The 18,006-nt window shown below is 53.2% G+C and overlaps 1 protein-coding gene across 15 annotated transcripts in view; it reads right to left on the bottom strand.

The window, feature by feature from the left end:
* TSNARE1 (t-SNARE domain containing 1) overlaps positions 1 to 18,006 on the bottom strand; it is a 230,922-nt gene that overhangs the window by 143,305 nt on the left and 69,611 nt on the right. For all 15 annotated transcript variants that reach the window (XR_007513240.1, XR_007513241.1, XM_049853648.1 and 12 more), the window contains one exon: positions 16,327 to 16,803. Coding sequence is in view for 13 of the 15 variants with exons in the window: in XM_049853648.1 (XP_049709605.1) it covers positions 16,327 to 16,803 (477 nt within the window). In the remaining 2 variants the exon portion in view is untranslated. The remainder of the gene's footprint in view (positions 1 to 16,326; positions 16,804 to 18,006) is intronic.

The following is an 18,006-nucleotide window of genomic DNA, read 5'->3' as shown; positions in this document are numbered from 1 at the left end:
AGTCAAGTCAATTTTGACTCATGGCAACCCTATAGGACAGAGTAGAACTGCCCCATAGGGTTTCCAAGGAGCAAATGGTGGATTTGAACTGCGGGCCTTTTCATTAGCAGCCAACCTCTTAACCACTGTGCCACCAGTGCCCCGGAGAAGAATATTAGGCTTGGTAAAGTAGAGGGTCAGCAAAAAAGAGGGAGGCCCTTGATGAGATCGACTGACACAGTGGCTGCAACAATGGGCTCAAGCATAACAAGCATTGTGAGGATGGCGCAGGACCGAGAAGTGTTTCGTTCTGTTGTACGAAGGGTTGCTATGAGTCAGAACTGACTCAACGGCACCAAGCGACAATGCCACTACCCCAATTCTAGTTACCATCAAGTCAATCCTGACTCACAGTAACCCCATGTGTGCCAAGAGAACTGGCTTCGTAGGGTTTTCAATGGCTAATTTTTTGAGAGCAGATCTCCAGGCCTTTCTTCTGAGGCGCCTCTGGGTGGACTCGAACCTCCAACCTTCCAGGTAGCAGGCAGGCATGTAAACCACTTGCACTACACCAGTGACAAAGAAACCTTAACAGGAGCCAGAGGAAAAAGTGCACATTATACACAGAGCAAAATATGAGAATGGTTTCATTCTCTCATCAGAAACTGGCAACCAAAAGACAATGAAATGACATCTTTAAAATGCCGAAACAATAATAAAAGAAACTTTCAACCAGAACCCCATGCCCAGTGAAATCACGTTTCAAAAATAGAGGCAAAATCAAGATTTATTTTAGACAAACAAAAGCCAAGAGATCTGTTTCTACCAGATGTTCACCAGCAGAAGGGTTACAAGAAGTTCTTCAGGTCGAAAAGATCTGATAAATGGAAACTTGGGTCTACATAAAGAACTGAAGTTCCACAGGTAAATATGAGGATAAATAAAACATTCTTTCCCTCATATTTAATTTCTTTAAAAGACAGTTGACTATAAAAGTAAAATCAATAATATTGTATCATAAATAAAAATGTGTTGTGAATAACATGGATATCTCAGTCATCTAGTGCTGCTATAACAGAAATACCACAAGTGGATGGCTTTAACAAACAGAAGTTTACTCTCTCACAGTCCAGTAGGCTAGAAGTTCAAATTCAGGGTGCCAGCTCCAGGGGAGCGCTTTCTCTCTCTGTCAGCTCTGGGAGAAGGTCCTTGTCATGACTCTTCCCCTGGTCTAGGAGCTTCTCAGTGCAAGGACCCAGGGTCCAAAGGATGTGCTCCCCTCTGGGTTCTTCATTCTTGATGGCGTGAGGTCTCTCTCCTCTTTCTTCAATTCTCTCTTTTATATCTCAAAAGAGCCTGACTCAAGATACAACCTAATCTTATAGATTGAGTCCTGCCTCATTAACATCACTGCCTCTAATCCTGCCTCATTAACATCATAAAGGTAGGATTTAAAACAACAGATAGGAAAATCACATCAGATGACAAAATGGTGGACAATCACATGATACTGGGAACCACGGCCTAGCCAAGTTGACACACATATTTTGGGGGGACACAATTCAATCCATAACATTCCACCCTTTGGTGCCCCAAAATCCATGGCCTTGCCACATATAAAACACATTTGCCCCATCATACCACAGTAAAAGTCTTAAATCAACTCCAAGTCCAAAATATCCTGGGACAAAATTCCTCTTCATCTGTGAAATCTAGATTACGAATTATCTGCTTCCAAAGAACAATGGTGGGACAGGCACAAGGCAGATATTTCCATTATAAATGGAAGAAACAGGAGGTAAAGAAGTGATAACAGGCACCAAACAAGTCAGCAGAACACTTTACATTAGCTCTCAAGGCTTGAAAATAATCCTCTATTCTCTGACAAGTTTAGGCAATGGCCCTGCCCTCTAGACTCTGGGTGCTAGCAACACTCTCTGGATTCTAGGTGGAGGCCTCGCAGCCCTGGGCTTCAGCTCCACCTTCCAGGCCCAGTGGGACAGCAACTCTGCTCCCTCACATTTGGTTAGCCCCATTCTCCTAGTCCATCCGAGTGGTGACCCTACCCCCTCGTCCAGGCAGGCCCCATTATTCTGCCCGTTGGGCATGGCAGCCCTGCCCCCTCAGCTTTGGGCAGCGGATCTGGCCCCATCCCACTAACCAAACCAAACCCAGTTTTGTCAAGTCAATTCCAACATATAGCAACCCTATAGGACAGAGTAGAACTGCCCCATAGAGTTTCCAAGAAGTGCCTGGTGGATTCAAACTGCCGACCCTTTGGTTAGCACCCGTAGCACTTAACCACTACGCCACCAGGGTTTCCCCCATCCCACTGGCACTTGTGAAAGGCAGCCCCACACTCCAGAACCAAGCTGGTGAAGATCTGACCCATGAGACCTAGGAGGCTGTGGCCCCACCCTTTGAAGTCCCAGAGGCCACGGCTCCACCCTTTGAGACTCCAGGTGTCTGCCCTGTTCGGGTAAGTGTTCCAAAGCTCTTTAGCTCCATGGATAAGTGCCTGGAGGCACCCCACCCCGCCAGTAAGCCTCAGCCAGAAGGCACTCAGCTCTCTTGCTTCATGGGCTGGCAAGCCTAGCTCCACCAATAAGTGCCTGGAGACACACTACTCCGCCAGAAAGCCTCCTGCCCAAAGGCACTCAGCTCTCTCCTCAGCTCTCTCACTGCCTGGGTCTGCTTCAGTGCTGTCTGGCACTCGTCTCCTGGTTCTGCTGCTGCCATTTCTCTGCTGCTGCTTCTCAATGTCTGAACCACCTCCAGTGTAACAGCCCTCCTCACTTCCTTCTGAGTCCTCACCAGGGTTGTCTTTGATGTCCATAATTCCACCAACGGTCTCTTCAAGGAAATCTAGGCTTTTACCATTAAGCACTTTAAAACTCTTTCCATCATCGCCAAAAATTCTACCCACTCACAGTTTCAAAGCCGCTTCCACATTTTAGACACCTGTTAGAGCAGCACCCCACTCCCCTGGTACCAAATTCTGTCTTAGTTACTCGGGGAGACACAATTCAACCCATAACAATGGGTAAATGTATGAAAATTATAACAGGGGATAGGAAAGGGGACATATCATGTATGTGAAATGATATTAAATGACAGTAGGCTGGAAAAAGTTAAAGATGCATATTGTAAACTATAGAACAACAACTAAAAAACAAAACAAATAGGTACTGCTAATAAGCCAATAATAGAAATAAAATGGAATACTAAATAATCACTCCAAAAAAGGGGAGAAACAAAAAAAGAGCAAAAGGAAATACAGACAGCAAATAGCAAGACAGTAGATATAAACCTAAACATAACAGTATTTACATTAAAGGTAAATTAGCTAAACCTGAGTTGTCCAATATAGTAACCACTAGCCACATGTGCCACCCACCCACACATAAGTATAAAATTTAATTAATTAAAATTAAGTAAAACTAAAAATTCAGTCCCTTCATTGCACTGACCACATCTCAGGTGCTCAACGGCACCTGACTAACGGTTACCACACTGGAACGTGCAGATTACAGAACATTTCCATCATCGGCAAAAGTTCTATGGGATAGCGCTGTTCTAAACATTAACAGTTAAAAGGAAGGCAGAGATTGTCGGATGAGATTAAAAGCAAAGCTCGACTACACACTGTGTATAAGGAACCCACTCTAAATATAAAACCAGATAGCTTATAAGTAAAAAGGATTGAAAAAATACATCATAAGGAAATTCTAAGAGTAAATATATTACGAATAAATCATAAGAAACTGAAGTAGACAGAGTAGAATTTAGAACAATGAATATAACTAAGGATAAAGAAGGACATTTTTATGAGGATAAAAGGCTCTGCTGATTGAGAAGACAGAACAATTCTACCTATGTATGCACCTAACATCACAGCCTGAAAACATCTGCAGAAAAACTGACAGAAAGAACAAGGAGAAACAGACACAGCTACAGTTACAGTCAGAGATGTCAACATCCTCTCTCAGCAGCTAAGACACAGCTACAGTTACAGTCAGAGATGTCAGCACTCCTCCCTCAGCAGCTAAGACACAGCTACAGTTACGGTCAGAGACGTCAGCACTCCTCTCTCAGCAGCTAAGACACAGCTACAGTTACACTCAGAGATGTCAACATCCTCTCTCAGCAGCTAAGACACAGCTACAGTTACACTCAGAGATGTCAGCATCCTCTCTCAGCAGCTAAGACACAGCTACAGTTACAGTCAGAGATGTCAGCATCCTCTCTCAGCAGCTAAGACACAGCTACAGTTACACTCAGAGATGTCAACATCCTCTCTCAGCAGCTAAGACACAGCTACAGTTACACTCAGAGATGTCAACATCCTCTCTCAGCAGCTAAGACACAGCTACAGTTACAGTCAGAGATGTCAACATCCTCTCTCAGCAGCTAAGACACAGCTACAGTTACACTCAGAGATGTCAACATCCTCTCTCAGCAGCTAAGACACAGCTACAGTTACACTCAGAGATGTCAACATCCTCTCTCAGCAGCTAAGACACAGCTACAGTTACACTCAGAGATGTCAACATCCTCTCTCAGCAGCTAAGACACAGCTACAGTTACAGTCAGAGATGTCAACATCCTCTCTCAGCAGCTAAGACACAGCTACAGTTACGGTCAGAGATGTCAACATCCTCTCTCAGCAGCTAAGACACAGCTACAGTTACACTCAGAGATGTCAACATCCTCTCTCAGCAGCTAAGACACAGCTACAGTTACACTCAGAGATGTCAACATCCTCTCTCAGCAGCTAAGACACAGCTACAGTTACAGTCAGAGATGTCAACATCCTCTCTCAGCAGCTAAGACACAGCTACAGTTACACTCAGAGATGTCAACATCCTCTCTCAGCAGCTAAGACACAGCTACAGTTACAGTCAGAGATGTCAGCACTCCTCCCTCAGCAGCTAAGACACAGCTACAGTTACAGTCAGAGATGTCAACATCCTCTCTCAGCAGCTAAGACACAGCTACAGTTACGGTCAGAGATGTCAACATCCTCTCTCAGCAGCTAAGACACAGCTACAGTTACACTCAGAGATGTCAACATCCTCTCTCAGCAGCTAAGACACAGCTACAGTTACGGTCAGAGATGTCAACATCCTCTCTCAGCAGCTAAGACACAGCTACAGTTACACTCAGAGATGTCAACATCCTCTCTCAGCAGCTAAGACACAGCTACAGTTACGGTCAGAGATGTCAACACTCCTCTCTCAGCAGCTAAGACACAGCTACAGTTACAGTCAGAGATGTCAACATCCTCTCTCAGCAGCTAAGACACAGCTACAGTTACAGTCAGAGATGTCAACACTCCTCTCTCAGCAGCTAAGACACAGCTACAGTTACACTCAGAGATGTCAACATCCTCTCTCAGCAGCTAAGACACAGCTACAGTTACACTCAGAGATGTCAGCATCCTCTCTCAGCAGCTAAGACACAGCTACAGTTACGGTCAGAGATGTCAACACTCCTCTCTCAGCAGCTAAGACACAGCTACAGTTACAGTCAGAGATGTCAACATCCTCTCTCAGCAGCTAAGACACAGCTACAGTTACAGTCAGAGATGTCAGCACTCCTCTCTCAGTGGCTAAGAGAACAGCAGAAAGAAAATCAGGGAGGATACAGAAGGCTAAACAATGCTACCAACAACTGGACCTGAGTGGCATATACAGAACGTGCCACCCAACAACAACAGAACACACATTCTTGCCAAATGCACATGGAACATTCACCTAGACAAACTATATTTCAGATCATAAAGCAAGTCTCGATATATTTAAAATAACTGAAATTATACAAAAAATATCTGAGCACAACATAATTAAACTATAAACCAATAACAGAAAGATATCTGAAAACATTCATATGATTTGAAAATTAAACAACACACTTCAAAATAACCACTAGTAAGAGAAATCAAAAGTGAAATGAGAAAACATTTTTAACTGGATGAAATGAAAACACGGCACATAAAAATACATACATGTAAGTAAGGCAGTGCAGAGAGGGAAATTCAGCAGTAACTGCTTATACTGGAAAAGAAGAAAGGTCTCAAGTCAATAATCTGACAAAAGCAAATTAAACCCAAAGTAATCAGAAGGGAGGAAATAATAAAGATGAACAGAAATCAATTAATTCAACATTGGATAAACAGAGAAAACTAATGAAATCAAAATCTAGTTCTTTAAAATGACCAATGAAATTGATACACTTCCAGTCAGACTAATCAAGAACAAAAAAGAGAAGATACAATCAGCAATATCAGAAGGAAGAGGGAGCACTACAGATCCTACAGGCATTAAAAGGCTACTAAAGGAACATCATGAACACCTTCATGCCAACAAATTTGAAAACTCAGGTAAAAGGGACAAGTTCCTTGAAAAACATAGAACTACCAAGACTCATTTGAAAGAAACAGATAACTTGGATAGTACTATAACATTAAAGAAATCAAATTTGTAGTTTAAATTCTTCCCATAATGAAAATGTCAGACTCAGATGGCTTCACTGGTAAATCCCACCAAATATTTAAAGGAAGAATAATACCAATTCTACACAAAGACGTTCAGAAAACAAAGTAGGAGGAAACGCTTCCCAACTCATTCCAAGACTTATTTTATAGTTATAGTAATCTACATAAGATGGTGTTGACATAAGCAGATACATACAGATCAATGAAATAAATCAATATCCCACATGAAAATACAGTAAACTGATTTTAGACAAAAGTACCGAGGTAAATTCAATGGGGAAAAGGCAGTCTTTTCAACCAATGGTGCTACAAAAATTGGTTATTCATTGAACCTCAACCCAAAATTAACCAAACACAAAAATGAATTAAATATTGATCATGGACTTAAATGTAAAAGCTAAAACTATAAAATGTCTTTTAAAAATAGGACAAAAAAAATTGTTATGACCTTGTAGTAGGCAAAGACTTATTAGGTAGGATACAAAAAACAAAAACCATAAAAGAAAGCAATGATAATATCAAAAAATAAAACTTTTGATCCTCAAAAGACACTGTTAAGAAAATTAAAAGACAAGTCATAGCCTGAGAGAAAATATTCAAGATACAGATACCTTGTGACAAACCCCTTGTATCCAGAATAAAGAGCTTATATAACACAATAAGGCAAACAACCCAATATAAAATTCACAATAGATTTGAACAGACATTACACAAAAGATATACAAATGGCCAACAAACACAGGACAAGCTGTTCAACATCATGGAAATAAAAATTAAAAACTACAAATAATGAGATACCACTACACATCACCATAATTAAACCAAACCCATTGCTGTTGAGCCGATTCCAACTCATAGCAACCCTATCAGACAGAGTAGAACAGCCTCATAGAGTTTCCAAGGAGCGGGTGGTAGATTCCAACTGCCGACCTTTTGGTTAGTAGCCAAATGCTTAACCACTGCACCATCAGGGCTCTACTCACCACCACAGAAGAGCTAAAATCAAAATGCCTGACAACACCAAGTGCTGACAAGGATGTAGGGCAAGTGGAACGCTCATACGTAGCTCATGGGAATTTAAAATGGTACAACCACTTTAGAAAACAGTTTGGAAATTTCTTTAAAATTTAACTTAAACTTACCACGTGACCAGCAATTCCACTCTTAGGTATTTATCCCCCTATTGCTGGGAAAAAAAAAAAACAAACTTTCTTTTTTGGGCCACACAAAGATTTTACTCAAATGTTCATGGCACCTTTATTCATAACAGCCAAAAGCTGAAAACAATGACACCACCCATCAGCTGGGGAATGGAAACTCAACTTGTGGCATCCTAAAGGGTGGCGCACTGCCGAGCAAGAAGAAGGGGAGAATCCTGACACATGCAATAAACGTAGATGGCCCTCAAAGTATAATGCTGATGAAGAAGCTGGACACGAGAATAAACGTGGATGGTCCTCAAAGTATAAGGCTGAGGAGGAAGCCGGACACGAGAATAAACGTGGATGGTCCTCAAAGTATAAGGCTGAGGAGGAAGCCGGACATGAGAATAAACGTGGATGGTCCTCAAAGTATAAGCCTGAGGAGAAAGCCGGACACGAGAATGCAGACCAGACGATCCCAAGCACATGAAACTCTAAAAAGGAAATGGAATGCACGGTGGCCCAAAACAAACCCATGGCTGCCTGGGCTCAGGCTGAGGTGGGATGGGGGTGACTGAGGGTTCTTTGTATCATCACTGTGGTGAGCTGCAATGGTGTGTGTTGGTGAAATGTCATTAAACCACACCCTTAAAACGGCTGCAATGTTTTCTATATAAATTATATGTCCATGAAATAGCATCCTGGGCTTCTAATGAGGGGTACAGCAGAAGCCCATGCCCAGAGCCATCTGCACCCACTGCTTCCCCTCACCACCTGCCACCCCCACCCAGCCACGTCTCCCCAGCACCGAGCCCCCCAGGCTGGCCCATCGCCCTCCCAGCAGCCCTCTCCACCTGGCTCAGAGCTGCTTCTCCCCTCCCACAGCCAGAGTGGTCTTCCCCAGGACAAGGGCAGGGCCTGTCCACTTTTCACCCCTAGTTTCCAGACCAGGATCTGACTCACCCAGAATCCCAGGAACAAGGTGACTAAGGGAACAAGGCCATGATGGAGGGAGCCCGCAGACGCCCTGTCCTGTCACGGGCCAGGCCATACACTCACTGCCCTCCTCCTCCAGAGCACCAGCCCTGCACCCTCTCAGAGGACATTCTCTACTCAGGCTCGCATCCCTCGACCCATAGCAAAGCCAAGTCAGCATCGCATGCCATCATCAAGGCTCTCCTGTGCAAGAAGCAGGGCCCCATCACTCCATGCCACAAACAAGGTCCTCAAGGTGAGCAGCTCACTAGGCCCAAATACAGCCCGGGCTTCCTGACCCCACATCCTGTCCCTTCTCACTTCACCCTGGGGGCCAAACGGTCACCACAAGCAGGTGGAATAGGAAAAGGAAGCAGGGGGGAAGCACAGCCCTGCTTTTGGGGGCTCCCAGCCTAGATGGAGAAACAGGGCTCTTACCCCACAGCCGGCAACGACACGGTCAGAGGGACGCCTGGGACACGGTTTCTGAGCGTCTGAGGCATTCCTCTAGGAACAGCCGGTGGGCTGGAACCACAGGGCTCCAAGGAGGTGCAGAGGCCCCCCAGAACCAGACACCCCAGGCTGGGTCCACATCCCGGAGGGAGCCTGAGAAGAGCCGCGGTCCCCCGTCCTTGGCCCCAGGCCCACCCAGAGGCGGGAGGAAACCTCACTTTCCAGATTTTACATGCACAACCCCGAGCAGCTGCACTTGCACACAGTAAGCTGCAACATGAACTTGGCAGAGCTCAGGGTGGCTTTTCACCTCCCCGCGACCCACCTGCCCTTCCTCCCGCTGCCAGCAAGATAATGGGCCTTTCTAAACATGACCACAAAAAGCAAGGGCATCCACTTCCCTGGCCCGGAGGGTGGGTCGCATCTCCCCATCGCACTCTGTGCTATCTGCCCACTGCAGAAAGGGGAAGCAGGACATCAAACACACACGGTGACCATGCTCTACCACGAGGTCCATGCCCCCCACCTGGTCTAATCAGCGGCCCCCACTGAACCAGGGCCCAAGGGCACCTGCAGCCACGGGGGCCTGCACTCACAGGAAGGGGAACCACCGGGGCAACAGCTAGAGGGACACTGCGCCACACAGCCACCGTCAGCACACGGCCTCCCCTCAGGAACCCCCCCTCAGCACAGGGGCCTCCCCTCAGGAACACCCCCTCAGCACAGGGCCTCCCCTCAGGAACTCCCCCTCAGCACAGGGGCCTCCCCTCAGGAACTCCCCCTCAGCACAGGGGCCTCCCCTCGGGAAGCCCCCTCAGCACAGGGAATTCCCCTCAGGAACCCCCCTCAGCACAGGGGCCTCCCCTCAGGAACCCCGCCTCAGCACAGGGGCCACCCCTCAGGAAGCCCCCCTCAGCACAGGGGCCTCCCCTCAGGAAGCCCCCTCAGCACAGGGACTTCCCCTCAGGAACCCCCTCAGCACAGGGGCCTCCCCTCAGGAACTCCCCCTCAGCACAGGGGCCTCCCCTCGGGAAGCCCCCTCAGCACAGGGAATTCCCCTCAGGAACCCCCCTCAGCACAGGGGCCTCCCCTCAGGAACCCCGCCTCAGCACAGGGGCCTCCCCTCAGGAAGCCCCCTCAGCACAGGGACTTCCCCTCAGGAACCCCCCTCAGCACAGGGGCCTCCCCTCAGGAACCCCGCCTCAGCACAGGGCCTCCCCTCAGGAACCCCGCCTCAGCACAGGGACTTCCCCTCAGGAACCCCCCTCAGCACAGGGGCCTCCCCTCAGGAACCCCGCCTCAGCACAGGGCCTCCCCTCAGGAACCCCGCCTCAGCACAGGGACTTCCCCTCAGGAACCCCGCCTCAGCACAGGGACTTCCCCTCAGGAACCCCGCCTCAGCACAGGGGCCTCCCCTCAGGAAGCCCCCTCAGCACAGGGACTTCCCCTCAGGAACCCCCCTCAGCACAGGGGCCTCCCCTCAGGAACCCCGCCTCAGCACAGGGCCTCCCCTCAGGAACCCCGCCTCAGCACAGGGCCTCCCCTCAGGAACCCCGCCTCAGCACAGGGACTTCCCCTCAGGAACCCCGCCTCAGCACAGGGACTTCCCCTCAGGAACCCCGCCTCAGCACAGGGCCTCCCCTCAGGAAGCCCCCTCAGCACAGGGACTTCCCCTCAGGAACCCCCCTCAGCACAGGGGCCTCCCCTCAGGAACCCCGCCTCAGCACAGGGCCTCCCCTCAGGAACCCCGCCTCAGCACAGGGCCTCCCCTCAGGAACCCCGCCTCAGCACAGGGACTTCCCCTCAGGAACCCCGCCTCAGCACAGGGCCTCCCCTCAGGAACCCCGCCTCAGCACAGGGCCTCCCCTCAGGAACCCCGCCTCAGCACAGGGACTTCCCCTCAGGAAGCCCCCTCAGCACAGGGACTTCCCCTCAGGAAGCCCCCTCAGCACAGGGCCTCCCCTCAGGAACCCCGCCTCAGCACAGGGCCTCCCCTCAGGAACCCCGCCTCAGCACAGGGACTTCCCCTCAGGAACCCCGCCTCAGCACAGGGCCTCCCCTCAGGAACCCCGCCTCAGCACAGGGCCTCCCCTCAGGAACCCCGCCTCAGCACAGGGACTTCCCCTCAGGAAGCCCCCTCAGCACAGGGACTTCCCCTCAGGAAGCCCCCTCAGCACAGGGCCTCCCGTCAGGAACCCCGCCTCAGCACAGGGCCTCCCCTCAGGAACCCCCCCTCAGCACAGGGCCTCCCCTCAGGAACCCCGCCTCAGCACAGGGACCTCCCCTCAGGAACCCCCCTCAGCACAGGGGCCTCCCCTCAGGAACCCCCCTCAGCACAGGGCCTCCCCTCAGGAACCCCGCCTCAGCACAGGGACTTCCCCTCAGGAACCCCGCCTCAGCACAGGGCCTCCCCTCAGGAACCCCGCCTCAGCACAGGGCCTCCCCTCAGGAACCCCGCCTCAGCACAGGGACTTCCCCTCAGGAAGCCCCCTCAGCACAGGGGCCTCCCCTCAGGAACCCCGCCTCAGCACAGGGCCTCCCCTCAGGAACCCCGCCTCAGCACAGGGCCTCCCCTCAGGAACCCCGCCTCAGCACAGGGACTTCCCCTCAGGAACCCCGCCTCAGCACAGGGCCTCCCCTCAGGAACCCCCCCTCAGCACAGGGCCTCCCCTCAGGAACCCCGCCTCAGCACAGGGCCTCCCCTCAGGAACCCCGCCTCAGCACAGGGACCTCCCCTCAGGAACCCCCCTCAGCACAGGGGCCTCCCCTCAGGAACCCCCCTCAGCACAGGGCCTCCCCTCAGGAACCCCGCCTCAGCACAGGGACTTCCCCTCAGGAACCCCGCCTCAGCACAGGGCCTCCCCTCAGGAACCCCGCCTCAGCACAGGGCCTCCCCTCAGGAACCCCGCCTCAGCACAGGGACTTCCCCTCAGGAACCCCGCCTCAGCACAGGGCCTCCCCTCAGGAACCCCGCCTCAGCACAGGGCCTCCCCTCAGGAACCCCGCCTCAGCACAGGGCCTCCCCTCAGGAACCCCGCCTCAGCACAGGGACTTCCCCTCAGGAACCCCGCCTCAGCACAGGGCCTCCCCTCAGGAACCCCGCCTCAGCACAGGGCCTCCCCTCAGGAACCCCGCCTCAGCACAGGGACCTCCCCTCAGGAAGCCCCCTCAGCACAGGGGCCTCCCCTCAGGAACCCCGCCTCAGCACAGGGCCTCCCCTCAGGAACCCCGCCTCAGCACAGGGCCTCCCCTCAGGAACCCCGCCTCAGCACAGGGACTTCCCCTCAGGAACCCCGCCTCAGCACAGGGCCTCCCCTCAGGAACCCCCCCTCAGCACAGGGCCTCCCCTCAGGAACCCCGCCTCAGCACAGGGCCTCCCCTCAGGAACCCCGCCTCAGCACAGGGACTTCCCCTCAGGAACCCCCCTCAGCACAGGGGCCTCCCCTCAGGAACCCCCCTCAGCACAGGGCCTCCCCTCAGGAACCCCCCCTCAGCACAGGGACTTCCCCTCAGGAACCCCGCCTCAGCACAGGGACTTCCCCTCAGGAACCCCCCTCAGCACAGGGGCCTCCCCTCAGGAACCCCGCCTCAGCACAGGGACTTCCCCTCAGGAACCCCGCCTCAGCACAGGGACTTCCCCTCAGGAACCCCGCCTCAGCACAGGGACTTCCCCTCAGGAACCCCCCTCAGCACAGGGCCTCCCCTCAGGAACCCCGCCTCAGCACAGGGACTTCCCCTCAGGAACCCCCCTCAGCACAGGGGCCTCCCCTCAGGAACCCCCCTCAGCACAGGGGCCTCCCCTCAGGAACCCCCCCTCAGCACAGGGACTTCCCCTCAGGAACCCCGCCTCAGCACAGGGACTTCCCCTCAGGAGGGCCCAGGCCTGCCCCTACCCTAGCCACACTGCTGCCAGGAAAACCCCCACCATGATGCCACCCTGGTCTGGTGGCTCCCCTCTCTGGCGACCTCATCCTCATTCACAAGTGGAAATGCACACTAAAGGGCCAAGGTCCCGACTCAGATCCAGGGGAGGTGACAGAGCAACAACACTGCCCTGTGTGTGGCCCCAACCCTCTCCTCCAGAGACACAGGTAGGACAATGCTCTCAGTTCAAGTCTCCCAGGGATTCACACATCCCATCCTGCACTTCAGTTTCCTTCTCTGGGAATAGGGGCCACTGCAGAGGCCGGGTGGGTACCACTGAGTTCACAGTCTCAGAAATCCCAGCGCTCCGTTACCCCCCGCCAGCACACAGGCAGGGCTTGGAAGTTTTCAGAACGTCGAGTCCCACTAATGACACCATGGATAATGGCCCCGAGGGCCCTACTGTCCCTCCTCACTGTCACTCAGGCACAACCATGGCCCCATGATGACACTGCCATCCCCACTGCCATGGACTGAACTGTCTCCCAAAAATATGTGTATCAATTTGGTTAGACCATGACTCCCAGTATTGTGTGGCTGCCCACCATTTTGTCATCTGACGTGATTTTCCTGTGTTGTAAATCCCATCGCTATGATGTTATTGAGATGGATTAGTGGCAGTTATATTGAGGAGATCCACAAGATTAGATTGTATCTTAAGCCAATCTCTTTTGAGATATAAAACAGAGAAGTCAGCAGAGAGACGGGGAGCTCACACCACCGAGAAAGCAGCGCTGGGAGCAGATCGCATCCTTTGGACTCAAGGTTCCTGCACAGAGAAGCTACTAGACCACAGGAAGACTGATGACAAGGACCTTCCTCCAGAGCCAACAGAGAAAGAAAGCCTTCCCCTGGAGCTGGTGCCCTGAATTTGGACTTCTAGCCTACTGGACTGTGTGAGAATAAACTTCTGTTTGTTAAAGCCATCCAGTTGTGGTATGTCTTAGTCATCTAGTACTGCTACAACAGAAATACCACAAGTAGATGGCCTTAACAAAGAAAAATTTACTCTCTCACAGTCTAGTAGGTTATAAGTCCAAATTCAGGGCATCAGCTCCAGGGGATGGCTACCTCTCTCTGTTGGCTCTGGAGGAAGATTCCTTGTCATCAATCTTCCCCTGGTCGAGGAGCTTCTCAGGTGCAGGGACCTCAGGTCCAAAGGATGTGCTCTGCTCCCAGTGCTGCTTTCTTGGTGGTATCAGGCCCCCAACTCTCTGCTTGCTTCCCTTTCCTTTTTATCTCTTGAGAGATAAAAGGTGGTGCAGGCCACATCCCACGGAAACTCCCTTTACATTGGATCAGGAATGTGACCTGGGTAAGGGTGCTATAATCCCACTCTAATCCTCTTTAACACAAAATTACAATTACAAAATGGAGGGCAACCATACAATACTGGAAATCACGGCCCAGCCAAATTGATACACACTACACCACCAGGGTTTCCACACACATTTTTAAGCAGACATAATTCAGTCCATGACATGGTATTTCTGTTATAGCAGCACTAGATGACTAAGACACCCACCATTGCCACCTGGGCATGGCCATGGACCTGACAACACTGCTGCCCCCATCACTGCCACCCAGGCATGGCCATGGCCCCTGACCAGGCTGTCTGCCCTCTGGAAGCACGCAGCTGAGCCTCTGCAGCTTTTAAGAATGAACCACCAGTCCTCACACAGCACAGAGCAGAAAAGGGGGTCAGGGTGAAGGTGGGGCTCTGCTCCCAAGCACAGGGCACACCATTAGAAGCAGCCATTCTCCCCAACCCTGCTAGGAAGGGGGCAGTGCGCTAACTGTGCCAAAAGGAGCAGCTACGTGATGATGTCCTCCCTGCCACACTGAGGCGCTAGTGAGGCCCCGCCCAGGCCACGTCCATGTCTGCCCCTCGTCCACACACGACCCAGTAGAGGACCGAGCACCTGCTGGCTCCACTCCCGGGCTCCACCAGCTCTGCCCAATCCAGCAGTGCAGACGCCTCCGTCCTCATTGATCCCGGGCTCCGGCCGGGTCCAAGCTGACGTCCTGATGGGGGTCTCGGACTGACCTGCTACAGCCCATGCTCTAGGGACCCCACCCCACCCCAGATGGCAGGACAGGCTGAGCAGCTCCACAGCAGAACAGCACCCAGCACCTCATCTCTGCATGGCTGAAGCCTGGGGTAGGGACACACAGCGCCGTGATCCCCGTCCAGCTAAGCGGAGAGTAGGGGAGGGGGCAGCTGCTGCTGCTGCGACTTAGGAGGCAGTCCCCACTGCCAGAAGTGTGGCCTGTGGGCCACAGCACCGTCTGCACCTTGTACCTGTTCCCCAGCACCTGACTGCCCCCCACTCTGAGCGCCCCCAGTGACGGCCTGGCAGCGAGCCTTCCCTGGAGAAGACGGACCCCAGCCAAGATGTTCTGCACCGACTGCCAGGGGAGACACTCTGTCCAAGCCTCAGGGGCCACAGGGAAAGGGGAGGAGGTAGAGAGAGGCCCCTCTCCCAGGTCTCAATCTGCCTGTCTCCACCTTTCGGTGGAGCACACGTATCCAGCAGAGCACATGTATCTAACCGCAGGCTGAAACCCAGGTCATAGGTCTAATAAGTCACAATGAGGAATTTCTTAGGAAGGGATGGGATGGAGCAGAACGGGACAGGAGAGTGTCGGCAAGGACAGCCCAACACAGGAAGTGCTGCCTTGAAAACCCTGCATTTAAATTGTGTGTGCGTAACTGGGCTGCAACAGATAACACATGTCTCACTAGGGGTCATGATCCCATGTCTGACCCAGCTGACTTTGGGGGCTCCTCTCATTACTTGGTGTGGGCTCACCTCTCAGCGACAGGAGAAGGAAAAGGGCTAAGGCCAGAGCTAAGCAGGAAGTGTCAATTTTCTTCTCAAGCTCCCTCAGTACTTTAAAAATGTTGGCCAAGTGTAAGAACAGATGCATGGATGGGTGAATTACTGAATGGGTAAGAGAAAGAATGGAGAAAAATGGTGCAGATGATGATGGTGATAGGGACAAAGAGGAAGAAGAAAATGGAGGAAAAGGAAGAAGGGGAGGGGGAAGGGAAGGGGGAGGGGGAGGGGGAAGAAGGGGAGGGTAGAGGGAGGGGGAGGAGAGAAGAAGGTCCCTGTGGAGGATAATGAGGAGGAGGAGGAGGTCCAGGAGCAGGAGAAGGGAGGAGGTCCCTGTGGAAGGGGTGGAGGAGGGGGAAAGGGAAGGAGGAAGGGGAAAGGGAGGGGGAGGGGGAGGGGGAGGAGGTTCTGTGCAGGAGGAGGACGGGTGGGCAGCTGACAGTGGGACACAATCAGGGCCCTGCAGCAAAGGCCAGGAGAGGGCTGACCCTGTGGGCCAAGCCTGGCCAGAACTCACCTCGGGGCAGCTCCAGGCCGAAGCCCTCAGGGGTCAGGGCCTGGCAGGAGAAGGTCTTGGCCACCACCTGCTCCACAGGGGTGAGGGTCAGGGCCTGGGGCTTGCCAGCGCTGGTGCCAGGCCCGGGGACTGCCTTGCGCAACTCGCCCAGCTTGCGCCGCACCACGGCTCTCAGGTCCCGCCACTTGTGCTTGAGGTCGACGACGTCGCGGTGGCAGTAGCCGAGCGCGTTCACAGCCTGCAGGATGCGGCTCCACACACGGTACTTGCGGGCTGGCTCGGCCTTGAGCAGCCCAGTGCCGAACAGCAGCTGGTGGTGCTTGCTGACCTTGGCCACCAGGACCTCTGTCTCCTGCGGGCAGAAGTTGGGCTTCCTCTTCTTGGCCCGGGCAGCGCTGGGCCCTGCCATGTGGCCCAGCGGCCCAGCGACCTCAGTGGGCTCCGGCACCCAGTTGCCTTCTGGAGTGACCTCTGGTCCTGGAACAGCACCAAAAGGCGAGTGTTGGAAGGGGCTGGCCGGCGGGGCGGCGGCTGCTCCAGTGTCATCAGGGCGCCTCCACGTGGCTTCTGCTTCAGGGTGCCGCTGCCCTCCCAACCCGCCCTGCCTGCTGTTGTCCAGAGCTTTGGCCTGGCTGGGTGCCACTAAAAATCCTGGGCCACTGTGTCCCCATCTCCAAACAGGATCACACTGTGGTCTGCTCTGCACCCATGGGATAAAGGGACAAGACATGGGGTGGCCGGCCCTGCCCTCCACCATTCCCTGTCCTCAGGCCAGGTCGGCTGCCCCTGCACACCCGGCCGGGGCCCAGCCCTCTCTGCACAGCCCAGGACCCCTGCACCTCCTGGAGACTCTGTGCTCAAGAACCCTCTGGGGACGCGGCCCATTCCCTGCCTGGCCTGGGGAGCCCCTGGGAGGGCTGTCCTCACCCCCCACAACACACAACAGAGCCCCTCTGTGATCCACAGCCCTCCTCTCCAGCTCCTGGCACAGGGTCCCAGGCGAGGTCCCTCTGCCTCCACCTGCGTGTGCTCCCTCACCCCTCACACCGTGCCCTCCTGAGGGTGAGGGCCAGGCCTCTAGGTGGCACCCCTCATTCTGCACCATAGAAGGCTCCACAAGGTCAGAGGCTGGCTCCCCCGTGAACCCACAGCCTTCCAAATAAAAGCCTGGTCCCCAACCTGCTCGTACCTCTGGAGGACAGGGACATTGTCGCCCCACTGAAGGGCCCGGAACGCAGATCATGTCTCAGCCCCACCCAAGGAGAAGCATTCAGGGGCAGCAGCTCTACCCCCTTCCTTGTCCCCACCCCAGAAGCCCCCAGACAAAGACCCCTGCTGGCCTACCTCTCCAGGGCCCCTCACACCTCTCAGCATGGAGGCCTGCCTGCTGCACCCCCGCCCAGCCCCGCAGGGAGACCCTGTTCCAGGACACAGCCCCATGCACCCCAATTCGGGGTGCAGGCCCCTCAGTTTCTCCTGTGCCTCTAATTCAGCGCCCGTGGCCCTGCCTGCATGCCACACCCCTCCGCTGCCTGCCAGCCTCTCCACAGGGGGAAAGGCTACGGGGCCCAAGTCAGCCTCTGCCCCCTCTCAGCTCAACGCTGCCAAGGCACCTCGCCTGAACCCCAGCTTCCATTCCTCCCAGCCTCTCCAAGTAGCCTTTCCGAGACCCCAGCCCCG

Source organism: Elephas maximus, chromosome 15 (genome assembly GCF_024166365.1).
Source record: "Elephas maximus indicus isolate mEleMax1 chromosome 15, mEleMax1 primary haplotype, whole genome shotgun sequence".
In the NCBI taxonomy this organism is placed as follows: domain Eukaryota; kingdom Metazoa; phylum Chordata; class Mammalia; order Proboscidea; family Elephantidae; genus Elephas; species Elephas maximus.
Note: the sequence above shows the minus strand (reverse complement) of the source record. Positions and strands in the feature narration are given on the sequence as shown.